The sequence below is a fragment of the Hyaena hyaena genome, unplaced genomic scaffold (genome assembly GCF_003009895.1).
Source record: "Hyaena hyaena isolate Hyena2069 unplaced genomic scaffold, ASM300989v1 scaffold_417, whole genome shotgun sequence".
NCBI classification, from domain to species: Eukaryota; Metazoa; Chordata; class Mammalia; order Carnivora; family Hyaenidae; genus Hyaena; species Hyaena hyaena.
The window spans coordinates 812,067-832,775 of NW_024081050.1; the positions used below are offsets into that span (position 1 = coordinate 812,067).

The 20,709-nt window shown below is 39.3% G+C and overlaps 1 protein-coding gene across 2 annotated transcripts in view; it reads right to left on the reverse strand.

The window, feature by feature from the left end:
- IGF1 (insulin like growth factor 1) overlaps window positions 1-13,839 on the reverse strand; it is a 74,377-nt gene extending 60,538 nt beyond the window's left edge. For both annotated transcript variants that reach the window (XM_039252488.1, XM_039252487.1), the window contains exons 1-2: window positions 13,761-13,839; window positions 9,127-9,283 (exon numbers count right to left, since the gene is read on the reverse strand). In XM_039252488.1, the coding sequence (XP_039108419.1) occupies window positions 9,127-9,283; window positions 13,761-13,823 (220 nt within the window). In that variant the 5' untranslated portion in view covers window positions 13,824-13,839. The remainder of the gene's footprint in view (window positions 1-9,126; window positions 9,284-13,760) is intronic.
- Window positions 13,840-20,709: the final 6,870 nt, after the last annotated feature.

Below are 20,709 nucleotides of genomic sequence, written 5' to 3' on the forward strand. Positions count from 1 at the left end.
AAGAGTCAGAATAATATAATATACAATAATAGTCTAAATTATGACCTTAAGTAGACTTGGAATGCCCCAAGCATCTGAAGGTTTTGTGTAATGTATAAGAAACAGGCAGGGAATTACTTTAGTTTGTGTAAATTTCTACAGCAAGGGAACAAAAGTGTCAAGTTTCAGGTGAGTTTGTTGGAATGAGAGCTATCAAGATCTATTTTCATTTCAGTGAGCTTGATTGGAGGCCCCTCCTGGCCATTTTAATTTACCAGGTAATTTTGATATAGGCGTGGTTCATTGCTGCTAAAGGCCAAACACTGCATTCGAATCAGAAAACAGAATTAACAGTATCTTTTTCTATTTCTGCCACTAATTAGCAGTGTGACCATGGACATGTCACTTCTCTCTGGGTTTAATTCTTTTTTTTTTTTAATGTTTATTCATTTTTTGAGAGAGAGAGACAGAGAGACAGAGACAGAGTGTGAGTGGGGGAGGGGCAGAGAGAGGGGAAGACACAGAATCCGAAGCAAGCTTCAGGCTCTGAGCTCTCACCACAAAGCTCAATGCGGGGCTGGAACTCACACACTGCAAGATCATAACCTGAGCCAAAGTCAGATACTCAACTGACTGAGCCACCCAGGCGCCCCCCTCTGAATTTCATTCTTGATGTCTGGCTATTTTTCAAGGGTTTCCAAACTTGTAGCAGTCTTTAATTTTACTTCCTTTAAGCAATCAGGTAGTTTTAAGAGAGAGATATTAGAGAGATATATCCTTTCCTTAATCAATAATCAGTTTATTGCATGTCTTCCCTGGGGCTTCAGCATGCCTTTCTTTTTTTTTTTTTTTTTTGCATGGAAACCATTCTTCTGTAGTATGCCTGAGCATTAAATGCAAAAGGTTTTAATTTAAAAGACTGTGTGGTCTCTACTGGTTGCACAATGTCTCTTTGTATCCGTACTGCTGCTGATCAAATATTGCAAAGCCATTAATTACCTTAGGACAAATGCAGAGGGCCACGTGCAAAACTTCTGGCCAATTGCATAAAGCAATATGCCAGATATAAAGTAAGCGAAGGGTTTTTCTTGGTATTTAAGGTTCAGTGAAAAAGTAAGAGGGGCAGCTATGCCAAGAATGAAAAGCCAGAGCTTGCCAAGTGCTTCTTTAAGTGGCTTTAGCCAATGTGAGACTAAACAATGCATTAAATAGGCATACAACTTACTACAGTTCAGGAATTGCACGTCAAATAACAGCTCTTTGCTGTTTTAAACATGATCCCACATGTAGATAAAGACAAACAAAATACTGTGTTGTCATCTTCTTAGTCTAACAGCTAATAAGGCCTAAGGATTTGAACTTTCCAGGCAACCAAAAGCAATTCTTTGTGATGTAAGAGCTTGCTGATGTTTCACAGAGAGGTGTAGGAGGGAACTTCGCCAGAGCAGCAGCTCAGTGCAAAAACGATTTTTTGCCACCATGGTTGTCAAAGACGTCTGGCTACATAAAAGAGCGAAGGCTTTGTAGCTCATTATTGAGAACAATGAAAAATCTACTTGAGAGAGATCTTGTGACTGTTTTCAATGTGTCTGATTCTTTATTGTAGGCTGAGAAATGGGAAGGAAGGTTGCTAGAGGGATGGTTGACTCTTAACAGAGGCCCTGGGGAATGCTGGCATGGAACATGATATCTGGATAAGGTATATGGAGGCCCAGGGAATTCGAAGAATACAAAAAGTCTCTTCTGGATCCAAAATGCCTAACCTATCAGCCACTTAAGATATGAGACATCCAAAACCAATAGTCTTAAAACAGCTGGTTGAGGGGAGCCTTGGTGGCTCAGTCAGTTGAGCATCCGACTTCAGGACAGGTCATGATGTCACGGTTCATGGGTTCAAGCCCCACATCGGGCTCTGTGCTGACAGCTAGCTCAGAGCCTGGAGCCTGCTTCAGATGCTGTATTTCCCTCTCTGACTCCCCCCTGCTCACACTGTCTCTCTCTCTCTCTCAGAAATTAAAAAATAATTATAATAAAACTTTAAAAAAAAAAAAAAAAACAGCTGGTTGAGTGATACTTCCACAGGTGGAAACCCAAGGCTGCTCTCATGACTCCTTACATGGTCAAGTTGGAGAAGCCTCTTCCTGCCTGGCACACTATCTGGATTATGGCACCTTGTGACCACCTTTCCTTTACCACATCTCTCTCATAACCCCCAGAGAAAGATTCCTGGTCCAAATAAACAGCCCCTCTTCAATCAGTCTTTGAGAAAAAACAACAGAACTAATAGCTGCAAGAGAGGAGTGAAGTTTGCTGAAAGAGAAGGAAGAAAACTTGAAGTTGGCCAGAAGAGATGCTCCCCCAGATCATACTATGAATCCTGGTGCTCACAGGTGAGCTACAGTGTTCTATCTGAGTGGGGTCCAGTCTCTGACGCCTCTTAACAGCAGTAGCCTCTAATCAAAGATTTTGTTGTGCACCCTGAAGAAATTCTAGTAGTATATCTTAATTTTTCCTAGAAAAGAAACTGTAGAGCTAGCACATGAATGTCTCCCTCATGCTTCCTTTCAAAGAAGTTTTCAGAATTAATTCAGTTACCCAAGGGTTCTGCTCCCTAACTCTCAGAAGAGGACTGGGGTTTTTGGAAGCATTTCCATATGCTGTAACACTTTGGGCCTCTAAACAATGTAAATGGCCAAATGAATATGCTTTTTGGAGACAAGAGACCTTAACTTTGGTTCTGGATCCATCCAGTGAGGTAAGTCACCAAGTCTCAGTGTCTTATGTTTCTCATTTTTCCAGTGAAGCCATAACTCTTATGTTCCAGGGGTAAAACCAAAGTGAGAAAGCTCATGCAACTGGATTTTGAAAAAGTAAATGTACTAGTCAAACACAAGACATTCTTCTTGTTACTGATACTGTTATGTACCAATTACTACTAATAACAGGTATTATCAGCTGCCCCTAAGGAAAGAAAATGAGTGTATAACTTATTGGGCTGTTCAGATTCCTCAATTTTTGCAATAGATGCTGCAACAGATTCCAGAAAAGAATAAATATAATTGCTAATATATGGATTGCTTACTGTGTGGCAGGCAGTATTCTAAGTTAATATGTTCTAATATATTAACTCATTTAATCCCAACACCATTTCTATGAGGTAGGCCCCATTTTACAGATGAGGAAGTTGAGGAATAAAGAGGTTAAGTAACTTGCCCACCAAGTAAGTTAGAATTCAAACTCTGAATTTTTGGCAATAGAGACCATGTTCTTGGTCTCAAATCCTTCACTTTTCTGCTTCTCATAATTCTCCATCAGGAAGATGGTCTCAAAGGATATCAAAATGTCAGAAAAATGTGAATTATTTTCTAATTTTGCACAGAAATATCACTTTTTAAGTGGTCCGTTGGTTGCATAGACTGGTCCTCTTAGGCATACTTAAAGAGTAGTAGCAAGCACTTAGGGTCAATGTAAAAACTCATTGCTTTTCTTTAAGAATATATGTGGCTTATTAGCTTAGTGGTGCTAATGAAGCCAGGGCCATAGGTCAAAACCCATATGTGCCAATTAATTTCAAAGAGAAAAGCTTTTCCACAGCCAGTGACTGTATACTTAACTTTGACCAGCTGTCATACAAATGCATGGCTGGTGGTCCAAGGGGTACCAAAACAAGGAATACAAATGATGTAACTCAAATCCAGCCCCACTCAAAGCAATGCTAATAGTGTGTATCTTTGAACGCTCCAAGCTATACACTTCCTTCTTTAATTGGAAAGACAATATTAATCAGCTGGCAAAAGGTGGTTGGTTAAGGCTTAGAACCCTATAGGTTCCTATTGTCCCCTCAAATGTAATCAAGTGCAACTAAAAACTGACATACTCACTTCTCATATCCAAGAGAGTAAGAAAATGTAAAGATGAGACCTGTCAGCTATTTCTTCCTTGCAAAGAAAAATGGCTATCTACTTTCATGAGGTGTATGCTCCTTTGGCCAGATGACCATCATGTATTTGGTCATGTTTGAGCTTCTATTCCATCCCTGAGGGGTCTAAACCAGCCTAAAACAAAACAAAACAAAACAAAGAAGCTGGCTACTCTTTCTTTAAGTAGATGGAATCTCCTATCTTTGGGGGCAAACAGAAACTCTGTAAGGAAGATAAAGGACACTAAATGTTCTTTGGCCACTACTTAAATCTAAGGTTCTCCTTTCTTGAATAGCACCAAATCCTTGATAATTACAATCTGGACTATGAGTCTGTTAAAGTTAGAATAGGTCATTTACTTTAACAAAATCCTCTTGTTTCATAGAGAAGGACATTTTGACCCAGGAAGTTTAAATGCCTGCCAAAGTCATACAGCTAATGAATGACAGGTCTGGGAGCAGTTCTGAGCACTATATTTCAAATGAAAGAAGCCTGAGCTAATAATAATACCTAGATCTAGGAAGGTTGTTGCAATCAATAACACTGAAGTTCATTGCAAGTTTCACTTAAAGCAGTTTGTTTTAATGCATGAAGAATGCCTTTAGTTTATTCAGACCTGTTCTTAATAACTATGCATTGGAAGTATGTTTTACAAAAGCTATAAATCTGGAATAGCCGAAAGGGTATCCAACTTTTCTTTTCTAATTGATTTACTTCTCCTTTTTCCCAGACTGCCGAGGTAAAGCATATACAGTTTATTTAAGGGACTGTTTATAGACTCTTAAAACTAAAAAGGACCCCAGAAACTTGCTTTCTTTTGGTTGCTCTTAATTGAAACCATCCAAAATGGTTGTCTGTCAATTTTTTAAGTATCTCCAAAGAGAGAAATTCCACAAGCCCCTTTTTAAAGTACATGTTAAAATGGTTAATCACCATGACTGTCAAAAAGTTATATCTATGGCAAGCTTAACTTCTTCTATTTCGGTTGAAGCTCTTTTCCTCTTGCTATGTTTCATGCAAAATGAGGTTATAACAAGCCCTCCTCTATGAGGGCTCCATCAATCTGGTGAGATAATAGCTAGCTCTTTCCCAATGTGCCACTTCATTATGCTACCATTTTTCTCACAGGATGGTGAGAGCACAAGACTGGCTGATACCTTCTCTTACTATGATAAATAGGGAAGAATTAGTAATTAGCTGTTCATTGGAACTTTCATTTCATAAAATGTCTGGGGAAGCTGTATTAATTATAGAGGAACTGTTCCACTTATGCTGGGAAAATATTCACAAAACAGATCTAGAAGGTTGCTTCCATTGCTTCCACTGTGCTGTAGTGGAACTTGTGCTTGTAGAGAAAGATGAGCTCATTCACACACTGGGTTAGTCTATACAAAGTAAACATTATTATTATTATTATTATTTTGTATTCAGAACTGTTCTTTTCTAATAGGTTAAAAAAATTTCCCTTGTTAAACATTCTGGCCCAACCAAAAAGATAAATATGGAGGCAATTTTCTTTTAGATGTTTGAATTTCAAGCTAAGATCAGAAACTGCCTTCCACTATGAAACAACAACAACAAAACTATACTTTCAAAGTGGATTGGAAGCAATTTAAAATAAAAAGCACAGCCACAACAAAACTTTGAAAATAAGGGTAAAAACAATGATAAGAGTCAATTGACAGGGGATAGATGTGGGGAAGACTGCTGTCCTCTAAAAAGTATCTCAAAGACTGTAAATGCTTAGAGCTGACTTCTACAGACATTAGATCTCAGGGGACAAAAAGGAAACTCAATAAAATTTGTTGACAACAGCTAATGCCTGTTAGAATAATTGGCTCAGACACAAAACAGACCATCAGTGTAGCTTGGGGATGATCAAAATGCAGTCTCTAAGATATTGTTAGTATACACTGTATTCAGTTGAATAAAAGAAAAACAGTTTTATCCAATAGCTGGATATATAGGAGGTATAAATTGTCCAAAGTACTTGAAAAACCTAACTTTTTATGGTTCTGAAGACTGAGATCCCAAATAAGTATTTCCATTCCGTTCAACTGGATTCAATTGAATTCAATTCAAGCTTGTCAGTTCAATGATCAAATACGAGCCTTTACTGTATCAGCCAGGCATAGACCTAGCTACTGGGTTTCAGTGGTAAATAAATATAGTCTTTGGCATCAAGAAGCCCACTAAGAGGATAGATCCTAGTTAGGTGATTTCAAATGGGACAAAATCTTCAGGAAAAGCATAAAGGACTATAATCTATTCTTCTAGGATTATGTTTCTTATATGACATTTGATAATAGTTACATGCACTTTTGAAACACCCTGATCATACTGTGAGTTTCTTGAAAGCAAAATTAATCTCTCATTCATTTCTAGTCATCTTGTTCATACCTAGTACAGTATCTTACATATAGCAGATGCTCCATCAATGTCTGGAATTAAAGAATTTAAAGGAGCTAACTTCTCTTTGGCAAAAGAGAGTGTCCAGTTGGCTAGAAAGTTAACAAGAATACTTTTGTTCATGAGGGTCTATGTCAGACAAAGAATTTATATAAGTCATGGAATTCTATAAGGCAGAATTTATGAAACATAGAGTCTCAATGGCAATGCCATTGACAATAATCACAATTTATGAAACCACTTTCTATCCAGATGTTTCTATTTAAACATTAAGAGTTCCTATATATAACCTTTCCCTTTCAAGTTATTAAAATGGAATTTAAAAACATTCGCTAAAATTTGATCATTGTAGTGACAATAAAATAACCTTCTCAGTGGCTTGAAATTGGTTTCCATCTTAGTTGTCCAATACTCTTAACTGTCTGTGTGCACATATATCAGTATTATATGATTATGTGGGACCAAATCATTATTTCCATTTCCATTCATCATCTAATGCAAACATCACAGGCACAGAATGATCCAGTTTCCATGCACTGTGCATGGAAATCCTAGAGCACATCATGTTGAACAAAATAATTCAACCTGGCACATAACAGAAGACAATTGTGGGTTTGGCAACCACCTTTATCCTTGGATCAAAGGAAATTTTACAAATAGATTATCAAAGGGAAAAATCATCTTAGGCATAATAAATGAGAATTACTTATTCATTTTTTATATGTGGATCAGTAGCAGCAGAGTAAAGAGTAATGACAACCCACCATTAGGTGATGTTGATGTAACACATTTGCCTTTCACTGGATATTTCAAAGGTAAAATAGGTCTGCTATTTGAAAAGTACCCACCCAATGAACTCATTCATCTACACTCCAACAGAGAACTGGATGGAATTGCTTTGTGGACAAAAAAATACATGAATTCACTCTATTAAAGCATTAGCTGGAAACAGAGAGGGGAAATTTACCCATTCAAATATAGAAAGCACTTCTGATTCTGTTAGTAGTGGTTTAAAGACTATTTTTTGCCAAATCTGTGATGAGTACAGATCATCAGTCCTTCATCAGCCTCTCCTTTCCCATCTCCTCAACTCATCCCAGACTGCTATATTCAGGATCCTTCTCCTCGTTTCTCTCTCTCTCTCTCTCTCTCTCTCTCTCACACACACACACACACACACACAACATGAAACCTCAGGAATTCTTGTGCCATAAACAAATAAGGTCTCTACCCTTCTTTCCTTGACCACAAGACTATTTTGCATCTTTCTGGAATGTAAAATATCCTTTATATCTTGGGATAATCAAAACAGAACAAACACTCTTCTCATGGTTTTTAAATCTTTTTTCTGACCATAGGTTTTTCAAGTTGTCCATGGCATCTTCTAGGCCTAAGCTCTCAAAAGCAAGCAATCTCAACTCTATGAACAGAAGTTTAGTTGACATAAATAACTTAGTTGTTGGATCTGCAACTTCCCCACAGTAAGAAAAAAAATTAATGGTGAAGAGGAAAGACTTTCCACTGTGAGTTAGTGGAGGCTGGATGTTCCCCTAGTTTCAGGAGTGGCCACAGGTCATCCCTTGTTTGAATAGATCTTTTTGGCTGAGAAACTGATTCAGTAAAAAGTGCATTTATTTTTATATTTCATNCATCCCAGACTGCTATATTCAGGATCCTTCTCCTCGTTTCTCTCTCTCTCTCTCTCTCTCTCTCTCTCACACACACACACACACACACACACACACACACACACACACACACAGAGGCACCCACCACCTTCCCCAGGAAGAAGATGAGAGAGACTTGAAGTGTGTGAGTCATCAGAGGAGCTATTCAAAGCTTAGTGGGCAACTGAGGTAAGCTGTCTACACTCGAGTGATAATGAACCTCTAAGAATGATTCATGCTCACTGAGGACCTGAACATCAGTTTTCTGGAACTCTCTAAAATTCCAAACAATTATACAGAATGAGCAACTGGTTTTAAATCTTTCACTGTCCTATAATATACAATTCGATAGGTGCTTCTGAGGTAGATTTTTTAAGTGATCCATTCCCCCAGGCAACATTGAGTTGTGTTTGTGTTTATTATTTGGAAACATTGACTTGGCTGTCTAGTTTTTATTGACTGTCAACATTTTAATCACCTGAGACCTACTTATGGGATAAGTAGCCCCACACTTGTCAGAAACCCTTTTCCAGATGGAGATATCACTGGAGAGTCCCAGACAAAAGCTAAATCAAAGGAAGGCAATAACCAAAAAAATCAAGGTCAATTTGCATAGAAGACAAATTAATATGGCATTTCAGTCTGCATTTAGAGAGTGCCTGTGTAATTTGCAAATGTGCCTTTGAGTGAAGTTCACCTTCTGTTCCTGGTGATTTCATATTGCATGGAGACATCTGGGATGTGCTCTCTTAATTCTTTTTCTAAGTCCACCTTACTATTTTACTCCCAATTACCCAGCACATGTTTCCATATGTTTATATGTGCACCCACAGATCTTGAGACAAAAATCTCCACAATCCTACAGGCTCCATCTTGTCCCATCCTTTCACTGAGAGGAGAGGAATATGAGAGTAGAGCATAATAGTTTTAGGAAAGCTCAGCAGGAAGTAGGTAAAAGACAAACTGCTAAGGAGGAAAATTCCATCCTAAATCTGCAAAACCTGCCACAGCACCATTGAAACACGAAGCTTACTTTAAGGTGAGGAATCTCAGAGGCTGAGGACAGCTGCCAGCCACGGGCAGTCATTCAGTTATTCACACATTCCCTGCAGTTGTAAATCCACAGAGCAGAGAGAGGGAGGGCTACTTACTGAAATAAAAACCCCTGTCTCCACACACGAACTGAAGAGCATCCACCAACTCAGCCCCACAGAGCGTCTCCGGTCCAGCCGTGGCAGAACTGGTGAAGGTGAGCAAGCACAGGGCCAGGTAGAAGAGATGAGACGGGGACATGATGTGCATCTTTACCTGCCAATAACATAGAAGAATGGTCATGTTTCCTCCCTGGTCATTGCAAGGGCAGGGGAGATGAGGCAAAGGTGCATTGCCCACCCCCCCTCCCCACACTCTGTTACTGCCATGAGTCAGAACTACCCTACACAGAAGTGCATCAGAGTGCATGACAGACTGCAGGGTGGTGTGGACAGATCATGTCTTGGCATCAAACAACCTGTGTTTAATCCCCTTGCCACCGTGGACTTTCCTGAACCTATTACAATTCAATGAGATAAAAGATCTAGAAACATTTACTCTGTAAATGAAAAATTCTATTATTGTAATAGAACCCCACACCACTCAGAGATCCTGGTAAAACTTCTGATTTATCAGAGGTTAAACTATGCTCAGTCCAGATTTGGGGCCAACTACATTTTATTAATTTAAATTCTCTAAAGATTGGCCATCCACAGATGGCATATGCATTCATTATGGACCAGAATATTAAGTTAACTAGAACATCATTCCCAGCTACTGGTTAAAAAGAATTAACTGTAGATAAAAAAGGACTTGTGAAAATACTTGTGAAAAAAACAAAAATACAGGATATATTTTTTAATTTTTCACTTAACGAGAGAAAGAGAGAAACAGAGACAGAGAGAAGCACAAAGAGACAGAAACTCTTACCTGGGAATATCAGCAGTTAACACAACCACAAGTGGAAGTGAAAATATAAACAGAAACAGGAAAAATATGAGGATTTATGAATGAAATTGGCTCATGCTAAGTAGATCCTTCACCTTCTGTATTCTAACACCCTCTGTGTCAAGTGCATTATCAAATCAACATATGTGTAGAGATTGCCTTCCATGAACAGGGCATAAAGCTCAAAACCTGCAAAAGACTTTTTTTTTTTGGTCACAGGAATTGTGACTTCATGTCTTAGAGAGACTTATGTATCACTGTATCCATTTTATACCAAGGGACCCTGGTTGGCTTACTTAGCCAATAATAGAAGCCAAATGGCAGCCGTGCCCAAAGCAGGATTTCTGTGGCTCAAGGCTCCATCCACTCTCATAGCGATCACTCACTTTCCCATATTGTTACTTGTGACACAAACATGTGGTTTCTTCCAGGAAGTCTCCCAAGGCAAGTAGCTTCACCTCTCTTAGATGCATTTACTTTCAGTGGCCTCGGAAGAGTCACAGACAGTACGTAAGTGAGGGACCCTGTCAAAAGGGCCATGGAGTTACGCTGGAAGTGATTCATTATGCAAAGAGGCTTTTCTGAACCTCACAGTACTGGCTGGTCCATTCAATCCCATTCCTTTTGTAGAAACAGACTCTGTCATTTGTCCTCCTTGCCTTCCATGAACTCTCAACTTAATGGCTCTCTACATCAGTGGCAGAGTTTGCTCCATCATTCTAAGATTTCCATTTTTGTGGCCAGACCTTCAGCTCAGCAATTGGGAAAAAACTTTAAACCCCTGACTCTTGTTAACACAACATAAATATTTAGTTAATGCCTGTAAAACAGTTTAAGATGAAAAGTACCCTCTGTTTGCAGATCATCATAAATAATGACCATAAAATAGAAGAGGAGGTAAACGTTCAACCGAACATTTCTTCCATTTTCTCAGTAGGATCTCTGTCTGGAAACCCTCCACCATCACATAGCCAAAGCCACCAGACTGCAGGACATAGGTCATCAGCCAGTCTGCATTTGTCTTAGTTATAAAATAATGGGTGGGGGTTTTCCCCTTCGATATTTCCAGTGGAAATCTCAACAATTCCAACCCAATTGAACTTCATTGCCTTTTTCAAAAGAGCAAACTCCAAACTGAGCTTACAGAACATACCCCCACACTCTGGCAATGGGCCAGTTCTAGAATGCATGCTAGTCTACCTGTCTTACTTCTTCATCTCTCCCTTCTTTGTGGAGTTTATAGTAATGTCAAGGGCCAAGCACCTGCAACTGTAGATGCCTTGGAGTTCTTCAGTTTTCGTGAAATCCAGGGAAAAAGGTATCCTTAGTGAATTGAGAACTTCAGGAGTTTTCAAAACTGTATTTTAAATAGTTATTTCTGGCATAACACATATAAGCCCAACAATATATATAGATCACTAGTATTTAAGAATGTAAGATTTATTTTTTTATAGATTTTTCTTTTTCTTTTTCTTTTTTGCTGAGTTATATTGTTAGATAAATATCAGCACTTCTAGCTCTAGGACAAGATAGAACCTCTACTGCATTTTCCCTTAGTTCAGGGAATAATCCAGTACACCCACAGAGAACCAGAGAATTTTATCACATCATGTTCCCCTAAAAGAAAACAATAACAAACTCGCTTAGGAGTTAAAAGTTTGAAACAAGTGGCCCCATATGTTCATACTTTTCTTGGTCTTTTATTTTGCCAAACACAAAAGAAACAGAGAAAGGAAAGCTATATAGAGAAAGGAAAGACGAACCAGAGAGAGGAGAGAAAAAAGGGAAAAAAAATCAGAACACTGTTTCTCAAAAATCATTCACAAGTTCAAAATTTAAAAGATCTTTCTTTTTATCTTAAATAAATGGAATATCAACTGATTCCAGATGTCTGGGCTACAATGAAAATGCCCAGCAAAATTTCAGGGCAATAGTCATAAGAAAATACTCACTGTAGGTGTAACCATTTTTGTTTGTTCCAGATCTTTTACAGCAGGTCAGGGTGGGTATTATGAGGCTGATGTGAATAGAAAACAGGACTTAAAAACATGTGCTGCTTTGTGGGTGGGGTTTGTGAAAGCATCTAGTTACATTTGGACACCCAGGCAGGTATGCTATTAGCCTGGGTAAACTGCCTTTTGTCCATTCAAACAATGAACAAATTGCACAGCTGGTATTTGAGTCAATCTTTTCCCCCCAATCAAGGCACCAATTTCCATTGTATGCCTATTGTAGCCACCCTGAACAGTGACCCAAGCTCCAGTCTTCTGCTTTACCCTCTTCCCTCTGGCTCAAACACTTGCAAGTATCTTGAGACTCAGTACAATCAACTTGTGAATGCTGCCTCTAGGCAGGACATCTTTACTTATTGAATTACATTTGAAGGACCACACGGCTCTCTCAAACCACTTATTGCTCCAGGAATGGAGGGAAAGTAATAACTTATTCCGAGTTTTACTTCTGAAAAGTTCATCTGGAGACAGTTTTCCAAACTTGTAATTAATGCAGAGATAACACTCAACAACCTCTTTTATGATCATCTAAGAAGGGAGACAAAAACCCTAGCTGTAAGACCATGTGTGTGTATGTGTGTGTGTGTGTATACACACACATATGTATATACACATATACGTACACACACACATACATGTATACATATATAAAGACTTCATTTCTTTTAAAAGCAAAGTAGCCATCATGTGGCTTTGCATCCTGAGGGTAGCAGAATCAGGTGCCTGAGAAACCCGTATCCTTAACTCCAAAGCCACTTACTTGACTAAGAAAAGTCCTAGTGGTGGAGTATTTGAAAGCAGCGAATGAATGCTGTACTAAGTGCAGGATGTTTTATGAATTGAGCTCTTAGGCAATTGCATCAAGAAGCCAGTGACAGCGGCTTAAAAGTGCTTGCAAATTGGAAAAACACAAGTCTTGAAGGATATAATTTTGCTGAGAATGGAAACTTGAACTAGGGCCAGTGATTGGAAACAAGAAGTTGGCATTAACAACAGCAGCCAAATTTACCTAAAGAGACTTTACAACACCGAGTACAAAATCAGAGTTTTACAATACGAAACCCCAAGTCCAAACTTCACCCATGAAAGTCCTCTTCAAAAGAGAAAACTTGGACATGCAGTTGCTAGAAAGTTTCCGCTTTCCGTATATACAGTATGCATTTGTTTAAATTATACAAATATGCAAGGTCAGCAAGAATTGTCAAGGAGTTCTTTTTCAGAAGAGTAAATTAAACTTCACTCTAACTTTGACTCTCTGGGCATAAGTGCAGAGAGTTCTGGGACCTTAGCTCCAAAGATCATATTTAAAAGCTTTAATATCATCTGAAAGGTAATTCTTCGTATGTGGCATGCTATGTAATAAAAAGTCCAGTCCTGACAAGTTACACACTCACACACACACACACACACGCGCGCGAACATGGTCTTAAAAATAAAACATCTGCACCTGCAAAAAAAAATCCAAAAGTTCATATCCATGCTCTCTAGCCCTTAACCATAGACAGGATTTAAAGGAATCTTCTATAATGACACCAGTGAAGCCCTGCAGAAGTGGAGGATTTAGCATAAGTACCTTGCAATAGTTTCTACTCATACAGATATCTGTGCAAAGGCATCCATCTCCCGGAGCTATTTTTTCAGATCCCACAGAAATGCATATTCAGCAATTTATAAATAACTCCCAGTTCCGAAACAATGAAAATTCTAAAGTGAATAACATTTCTAGGCAGAAGCAAACAGTACACAATTTAAAGAAAATTCCCCAATGACTTCAAAGAGTAAGAAATATTTACCTTCAAGAAATCACAAAAGCAGCACTTAAATAATTGGGTTGGAAGACTGCTGATTTTTCCCATTGCTTCTGAAGTGCAAAGTCTGGAAATGAATTGGTTAGCAGGAATAATGAGGCAAAAAGAAATCCAGAGAGATGGGAGATGTTGAGAGCAATGTCACATTTCAATTTTGAGGACTTTATTCCATTGCGCAGGCTCTATCTGCTCTGAATTTAGCAGTGACAGTGAGATTTAGCAAACAGAAGAGGGATTTAGAGAAAATCCTCACATTTATCTACAAAACACAGACACTGTAGACAGGAAACAGCTGGGGGAACATTTGCCTTCTCTCTCTCTCCCTCTTCTGGCAAAGTTATCGAGTAAGGACTTTTTTGGGCATGGTGACAAATAACATCATACCTTTGCATTTTAAAACTAGAGCACAGAAGCATTTTTTTCCCTTAAAAGAATGTGTGTTAGTGACAGGGTTAGCAGACATTAAAATACTGATGCTGCCATAGAAAATAAGGATCTGTTCTCTGATTAACTTTCTACTGGGCAGGGAGACACACACATCTGCTAATACACCTTACCGGTATTAAAGGAACATACAATGGAGGATGGGCAAGCATTTTTATATTCTAGAGCAAATGCAAAATTAAAAAAAAAAAAAGAAATGAAGAAAAAAATCAACTCGAGCAAACGCTACAATATTAACCCTGAAGTGACCAGGGTAAACTAGGTTGGGAGATAGCACTGGGGTGACCCCTTGTCCTAGTTGCCAAGCAAGGGGAATGATCTCATTTCCTAGAACCTAGAAAAGGGGCAGGCAGCATTGCAATTGGCTCCCTTTAGGACACTGTCTCATGCTTTTTGCCCGCAACAGGGCAAAGACTTTGCTGAGCTGTAAAGCCAACTGAAAAAATAAAATCTTTTTCTTCCTTTCTCTACTAGGCTTCCTATCACCCACCAGGGGAAGGGCACCTGAGGGGCAGGACTATTTTTCCATTGTTCATGTTTTTCTACATAACTTGAACCTGTGTGTGTGTGTGTGTGTGTGTGTGTGTGTGTGTGTGTGTGTTTTCTTTCTCCAATGTTTGTGTATTCTAAATAACACCAGCTGGCTAGCAATACCCTCTCAAGGGTTATGATGTCATTCAAATCCCTCAACTGGATGAGTGGCCGGCAACATGGTCCAAGCCAGCTGTTTTGCTATTTATAATGTATACTTGCCTTTGCCATTGAGAATCAAGTTCTGATCTTTTGTCAATACAGTTTGTACCAATTGCTCTTTGGTTTTGCGAGATAGTAGATAAGAAAGTAGATTATGAAATAAGGTTGCAAAAGCCCAGATCAGACATAACACTTTCCCTAGATGTCTACCCAGGCATGGTTTCCCAGGGTTGGTGGAAATAAGCTGGACCTTGTGTTTCTCTCTCGTGATTTTCAGGGGACTTGATGAGCCTGACGCAACAACTAAAAACAGAGGTCTGCTCCAAACCCTAGTCTGGACCTTTATGTCGTCCTGGGGCCAGAAACTTGTTTGCAGAGGTGAGTGCCCTCAAAGGAAAACCTGGTTGGTTTTGCAAGGGGGTTGGGTTTGGTCAAGTCTTCTGTGTAGTTAATAACTCGTGGCAATGTTTACCTTCCAGAAAGAAAAATTGGAAATCTGGAATTCTGCTGTTTGGATAGTGCATTATATTCAGCATCATTTAGTGAGTGGCTACTATGTGCCCAACTGCATGCATCACAGTCAAGGCCCTACCAGGGCTTTCAGATGAGTGGCAGAGCCAGAGAGGAAAATGTCACTGTCCTGTGGTGGGTATGTGCCCTTTCAAAAATACAAACAGTACACACCGAGAGGGAGTAACAAATGCTCTAGAAATACAGGGAAATGAAACTCTTGAAAAGCCAGAATGAGAAATGTGTCTCGAGAGGGCTTGGGGTGCAACGTTGGGAAGTTTCAGTGGATACAATTTGACCTGAAGAGTGTACACAAATACACACCAGCAGGAGGTAGCCTGGTTGGCAGCCACGAGTGTGTGGGCAATTCCTGTCCTTAAAGAATAACTCAGATCTTCCTTTAATGAGCTCCCCTTTGTGCACTTAATTTATGACATGATTTACCAAAAATATTTTCTGCAGCCTTTGTGGATCATGCCCTTTGTGAAAAACAAAGCCCACCCTTTCGTGGACTCTGATGATGTACATTGTATTGAGCCAAAGAGCTGTACCTATTCCCCAGGTAGAAAGAGCTGCATTTTCCAAGTGCGCAGTCAGGTACTGGCTGGAGTCTCGATGCTGAGTGCCTTGCTCCATCACCGGACACCTTCACAGGTGAAGGCCAGGGCGTTCTGACTGCAGTTTTAGCATATTTTAATCTTTCCAAGATGTCCTAGAGGCTCACTGCATTTCTCCAAGGCTGTAACCCAGTCTGACGTATTCTCTCAGCGTATGCATTGTACACAGATCACCTTATCCCCAATCATTTCGCGTGAAAGGCTGTTTGGGATACAGAACACATATTGTTCCATCAGACACTGTGCTCCTGCGATATCGACACACTGACTCACAGTCTCTTGGTTTTATAACCCCAATTACCCTTAAAGGATAATTGGGTTTTAATTTATGTCCCAGTTTTTATGTCACAATCAAAGAAAACTGAAATTTCAGTGAGTCGTAATTATCATCAGCTGTGCTGTGGAAACATTCCGATGTGAGCTCTCAGTTTCCAATAGGGAAAGCAATTTCCTGAAGTGATTATTGTATACTTCGACGTGGAAAATGGTCTGTACTTCTGGGTAGGGTGAGCCAGCAATGGAGCGGAGCAATAATTCCTAGAGAAATGACCATTTTCTTTGCTAATTCCAGGAGTCAAAATGAAAGCAAAAAGGCAATAAATGTGCCACATGATTACCTTTTAATAACTGAGGACTGTACCTGTTTAGGGGAAACAGAAATGAAATGTACTTAGTACCGGACAGTCCAAGATGGTGGTAAATCTGATCCTCGGAAAAGTTCAGGTCATGAAGTCCCACTGGAAGAGAAACATACAGGGTCATTCTAAAATTACTGAATGATTATGTAGTCTCCTGTCTGGAACAATCTGACAGTTAGGTATGGGAATTGTGTGCCACCAAAATAGCTAACTGCAAGGATGTGCTCATCATGAGAACATCCACTCCTGGAAATTTAGAGATTCACAGTTTCACCTTTTGCATGTGTAATGCCTATCGGATATAAATAACTCTCCCCTAAAGCCGGCTTCTGGAGTAGTGTATTTGCATAAAGCTGCAGCCTCAGAAGGCTTCTGACACCTCTCTTAAAAAAAAAAAAAAAAAAGAAGAAAGAAAGAAAGAAAGAAAGAAAGAAAGAAAGAAAGAAAGAGAGAAATTTGTTCATCTCCTTAAAGAATAGGCTGACAGATTCACACAAAGCAGTGGGCAAGGCCCAGTCTTCACTCTTTTTGCTCCAAACATGTTCCCAGCGTTCCCCAGGTCAACTGCAGAGGAGCTCATCCAAAAGGTAATTCCATATCCATGTGCAATAGGGCATATTTACAGCTTATTTCATTAATGGCTTTGCTGACTCCCAAGAAATGCTCAGAATGGATATTTAGAAGGAAGGGGGACTTTGGGATCAGATAAAGCGTGAGGTTTAAGGTTCTAGGACCACCTACCAGGCAAAGAACATAGGGAACTCCTGGATGTATGTCTCGGATCATGGCTCATAGGGACAGTTAGTCTGGGAATGTATTCTGCAGTGTTTGAAATCAAGGGCTTGTCAATTCAGAATGTAAAACTCAGAGAAAAAGGCTGGACCTCAAAAATACAGCATGCTGCTGAACAAGGGCGCCGATGTCAGCTCCGAAAGATCGCTTAGAAGGAGCTCTGTTATTCCTCAGGACGATCTTTAGCTCAAGAGAGCTGCTTTAAATCCTTAGAGGAGCATTTTCCCCACAGCTAGGAAAAACGGTAATTGGGAGAAGAGATCTTCTCACTAAATAAATCAGTGCTTTCTTTTCAACATCAAACTTGGATCCCATTTCTTCTAAAATGTTAAAAGGGCAAATGCTGACAACAGTCAGAAGCAAAACTGTTGTGGTTTGGGAGCAAAAGAATTCTTCATAACGGCAGACAAGGAGTCACTGCATGGGGCGAGGATGACTTGGTGGAGCCCGAGAACCTGAGGGCTCCACAACTGCCCCAAGTTGAATAGAAAGTGGGAAAAGGAGACACCAATTCCAAACTTCAGAGAAGTACCCACATACGCACTTTCTTTTGGAATCGAAAAATGTGCGCGCCGCCTAGTGGCCTGCAGGGAAAGTGCCAGGGCAATCTTCCCAGTTAACGTGTGGAGTTTGGGAGGAGTGGGACGTTTTGAAAATCTCCGGATTCAAATAGACGTTAAGCTGCACTAATCTTTAATCTTTTCATCTTTTTGAAATAAATAAGCTGAGTCTTTGATTCGCTGTAGTTTTAAAAAGGAGAAGAGAGCTAAGGGGAGAAAGAAAGATGATAGTGAGAGCACATATGTCTTCCCCGAGGCTACAGTCCCAATGCTGAGCTCCTGGTATGGGCTCAAAACATTTTGTTGATTTAATGAAAGTCTGGAAAATAAGTGATAATCAAGGTAACTATTTCATGTGAAAACTATAATAAATACTCTTGAGGGTGAATAAGAAAAATGAAGGAGGTGCATCGATTGAAAATTGACTTATTTGTTTAATGAAACAAATTTAGGTGCTTGTAAATAGATCTCAAATCCACTCTCCCTGTCTGTTCTATGCTCATCACATTTCAAAATATGGACTTTTACATTGATGGTCAAAGACAGGGCATTAAGAGTCACATAAGTGTGGACATAGTTTTACTGTCAATTCTTTCCACCTTAAGTTTACCAGGGAGAAACTCTCAGTTTGGTACTAGTCTGTCTTCACTGCCTCTCTAACACTTGCTAATCTTCCTGTCTGGTTACAACAACAACAAACAAACAAAAAATTAAACCATGGACCTTAAACCCAAGTCTTTGCATGCAATGGTTTCATCCATAATTTAATAGTACTATTTTGTTTTCGTGGTGTTTATTTTTAAGGATCATTTCTTTTTAGGGCAAGTTATGTTGTTTTTGAAATAGATATTTTAAATCTCAGATGCTGTCAGAATCTAACTTAGTATCTAACTTTTAAAAAATCAAGTTAAGAAAAAAAATTTTAAGTAAGTAAATAATATAGGTGGCTAACAGTTATGACCAAAAAAACTGTGTAATTGGTATTTGAATGTCTCGTGTTTGAAAATCACTGCAGTAGACTCTGCCATGTGTTGGAGGGAAAGTACATAGCCACAATGAAAAAGTAGGGAACAAAGACCCTGCATATAAAAAATAAATGTAATTAATACGTATAAATGTATTAATTACATTTCTTGATAATTTAAATACGCTTTAAGCTCACACTTATTTTTATTCCAGTCTTTCATAGAGCTTAGAGATGTTGTAAAAAGGTTGGAGGAGTGAATAGCATTTGAGTTAGGTCTTGACACATGAGTTCACCTCCAAGATGGAAAAAAACAAACAAACAGTAAAGGCTATTCTGGGCAGAAGGAACAACATGGACAAATTATATGGGAATGAGGAGGTTCCCAGGTTTGGGGTGATGTGGGGCATGAGGCTGTAGCTGTGCCCTCAGACTTCTGCACTGTGGAGACCTTTTTGTATTATCTTCACATCAATAGCCCTTGCTTGGCTGCAAGACTGGAAAATGGCCTTAGTTCTCTCATGACACAAAGATTTGTATGTAGTTGAATCTGTGATTAACTCTGGGAATAACATCTTGCCTTAAGGTAAATATGCAGGAACAGGCCTGGGTTACATTATAACATAGGTCAATTCGAGCAGTGCTAGGTAAGAAGAACTGAGGTGTCTACTGGTCACCCAGTCGCCCTGCCAGAGCTTCCATTTGAAAGATTAAATTGTGTTTATACTTTGGTAAGTAGTTTTTAATGGAAAAATGAAATAATTATACTTGAGAAGTATTTTGCACAATAAGGGTGGAAGCAGAAAGGTCTTCTTTCTGGTGAGCCCTGAACTTGCTATAAAAAGCTGGTTCATCAGAGCATCCCACTCTTTATGTGGGTCAATCAGGGAAGTTTTGTTTTTCTCTTTGAGAGCGTGGAGTGTAAGTGGGCTACAGACACCTTGCAGGCAGGGATTCAGATATGCCTACAACATACTTTGCTATTTTTCACAACACCTGCTGTAGGCCTCAGCTTCCTCTAGAACTCAAAATAAATATTTAAATGCAATTGTATTGATCAGAGTTCTCCGAGAGAAACAGAACCAATAAGATCTCTCTCTCTCTCAATGCATTTTAAGGAATTGGTACATATGATTGTGAAGGCTTAGCAAGTCCAAAGTCTGCAGGATAGGCCAGCAAGTTGGAGACTCAGGGAAGAGTTGCAGTTTGAATCCAAAGGTACTCTGCTGGTAGAATTCCCTCTTCTTCTATGGAGGCCTTCAGCTACTTGGATGAGACCTCCCCACTTTATGGAAGGTAATCTACTTTTACTCAAAGTATACTGATTTAAATGTTAATGTCATTTAAAAATTACCTTCACAGGGGTGCCTGGGTGACTCAGTCAGTTGAGCTTCCAACTCTATTTTGGTTCAGGTCATGATCTCATGGTTGGTGGGTTCATGCCCTGCATTTGGTTGTGCACTGACAGTGTGGAGCCTGCTTGGGATTCTGTCTTTTTCCCTCTCTGCCCCTCCTGCACATTCTCTCTCTCTCTCTCTTAAAATACATAAATAAACTTAAAAACAATTAAAAAATAAAAATTAACCTCACAGAACATCTAGAATGTGACCAAATATATGGGTACTGCAGCTTAGCCAAGCTGCCATATATATTTATCATCACACCTCTAGTTCTCCAAAGGTACATTCACTAGTCTTCCATTACTAAAACTGAGCA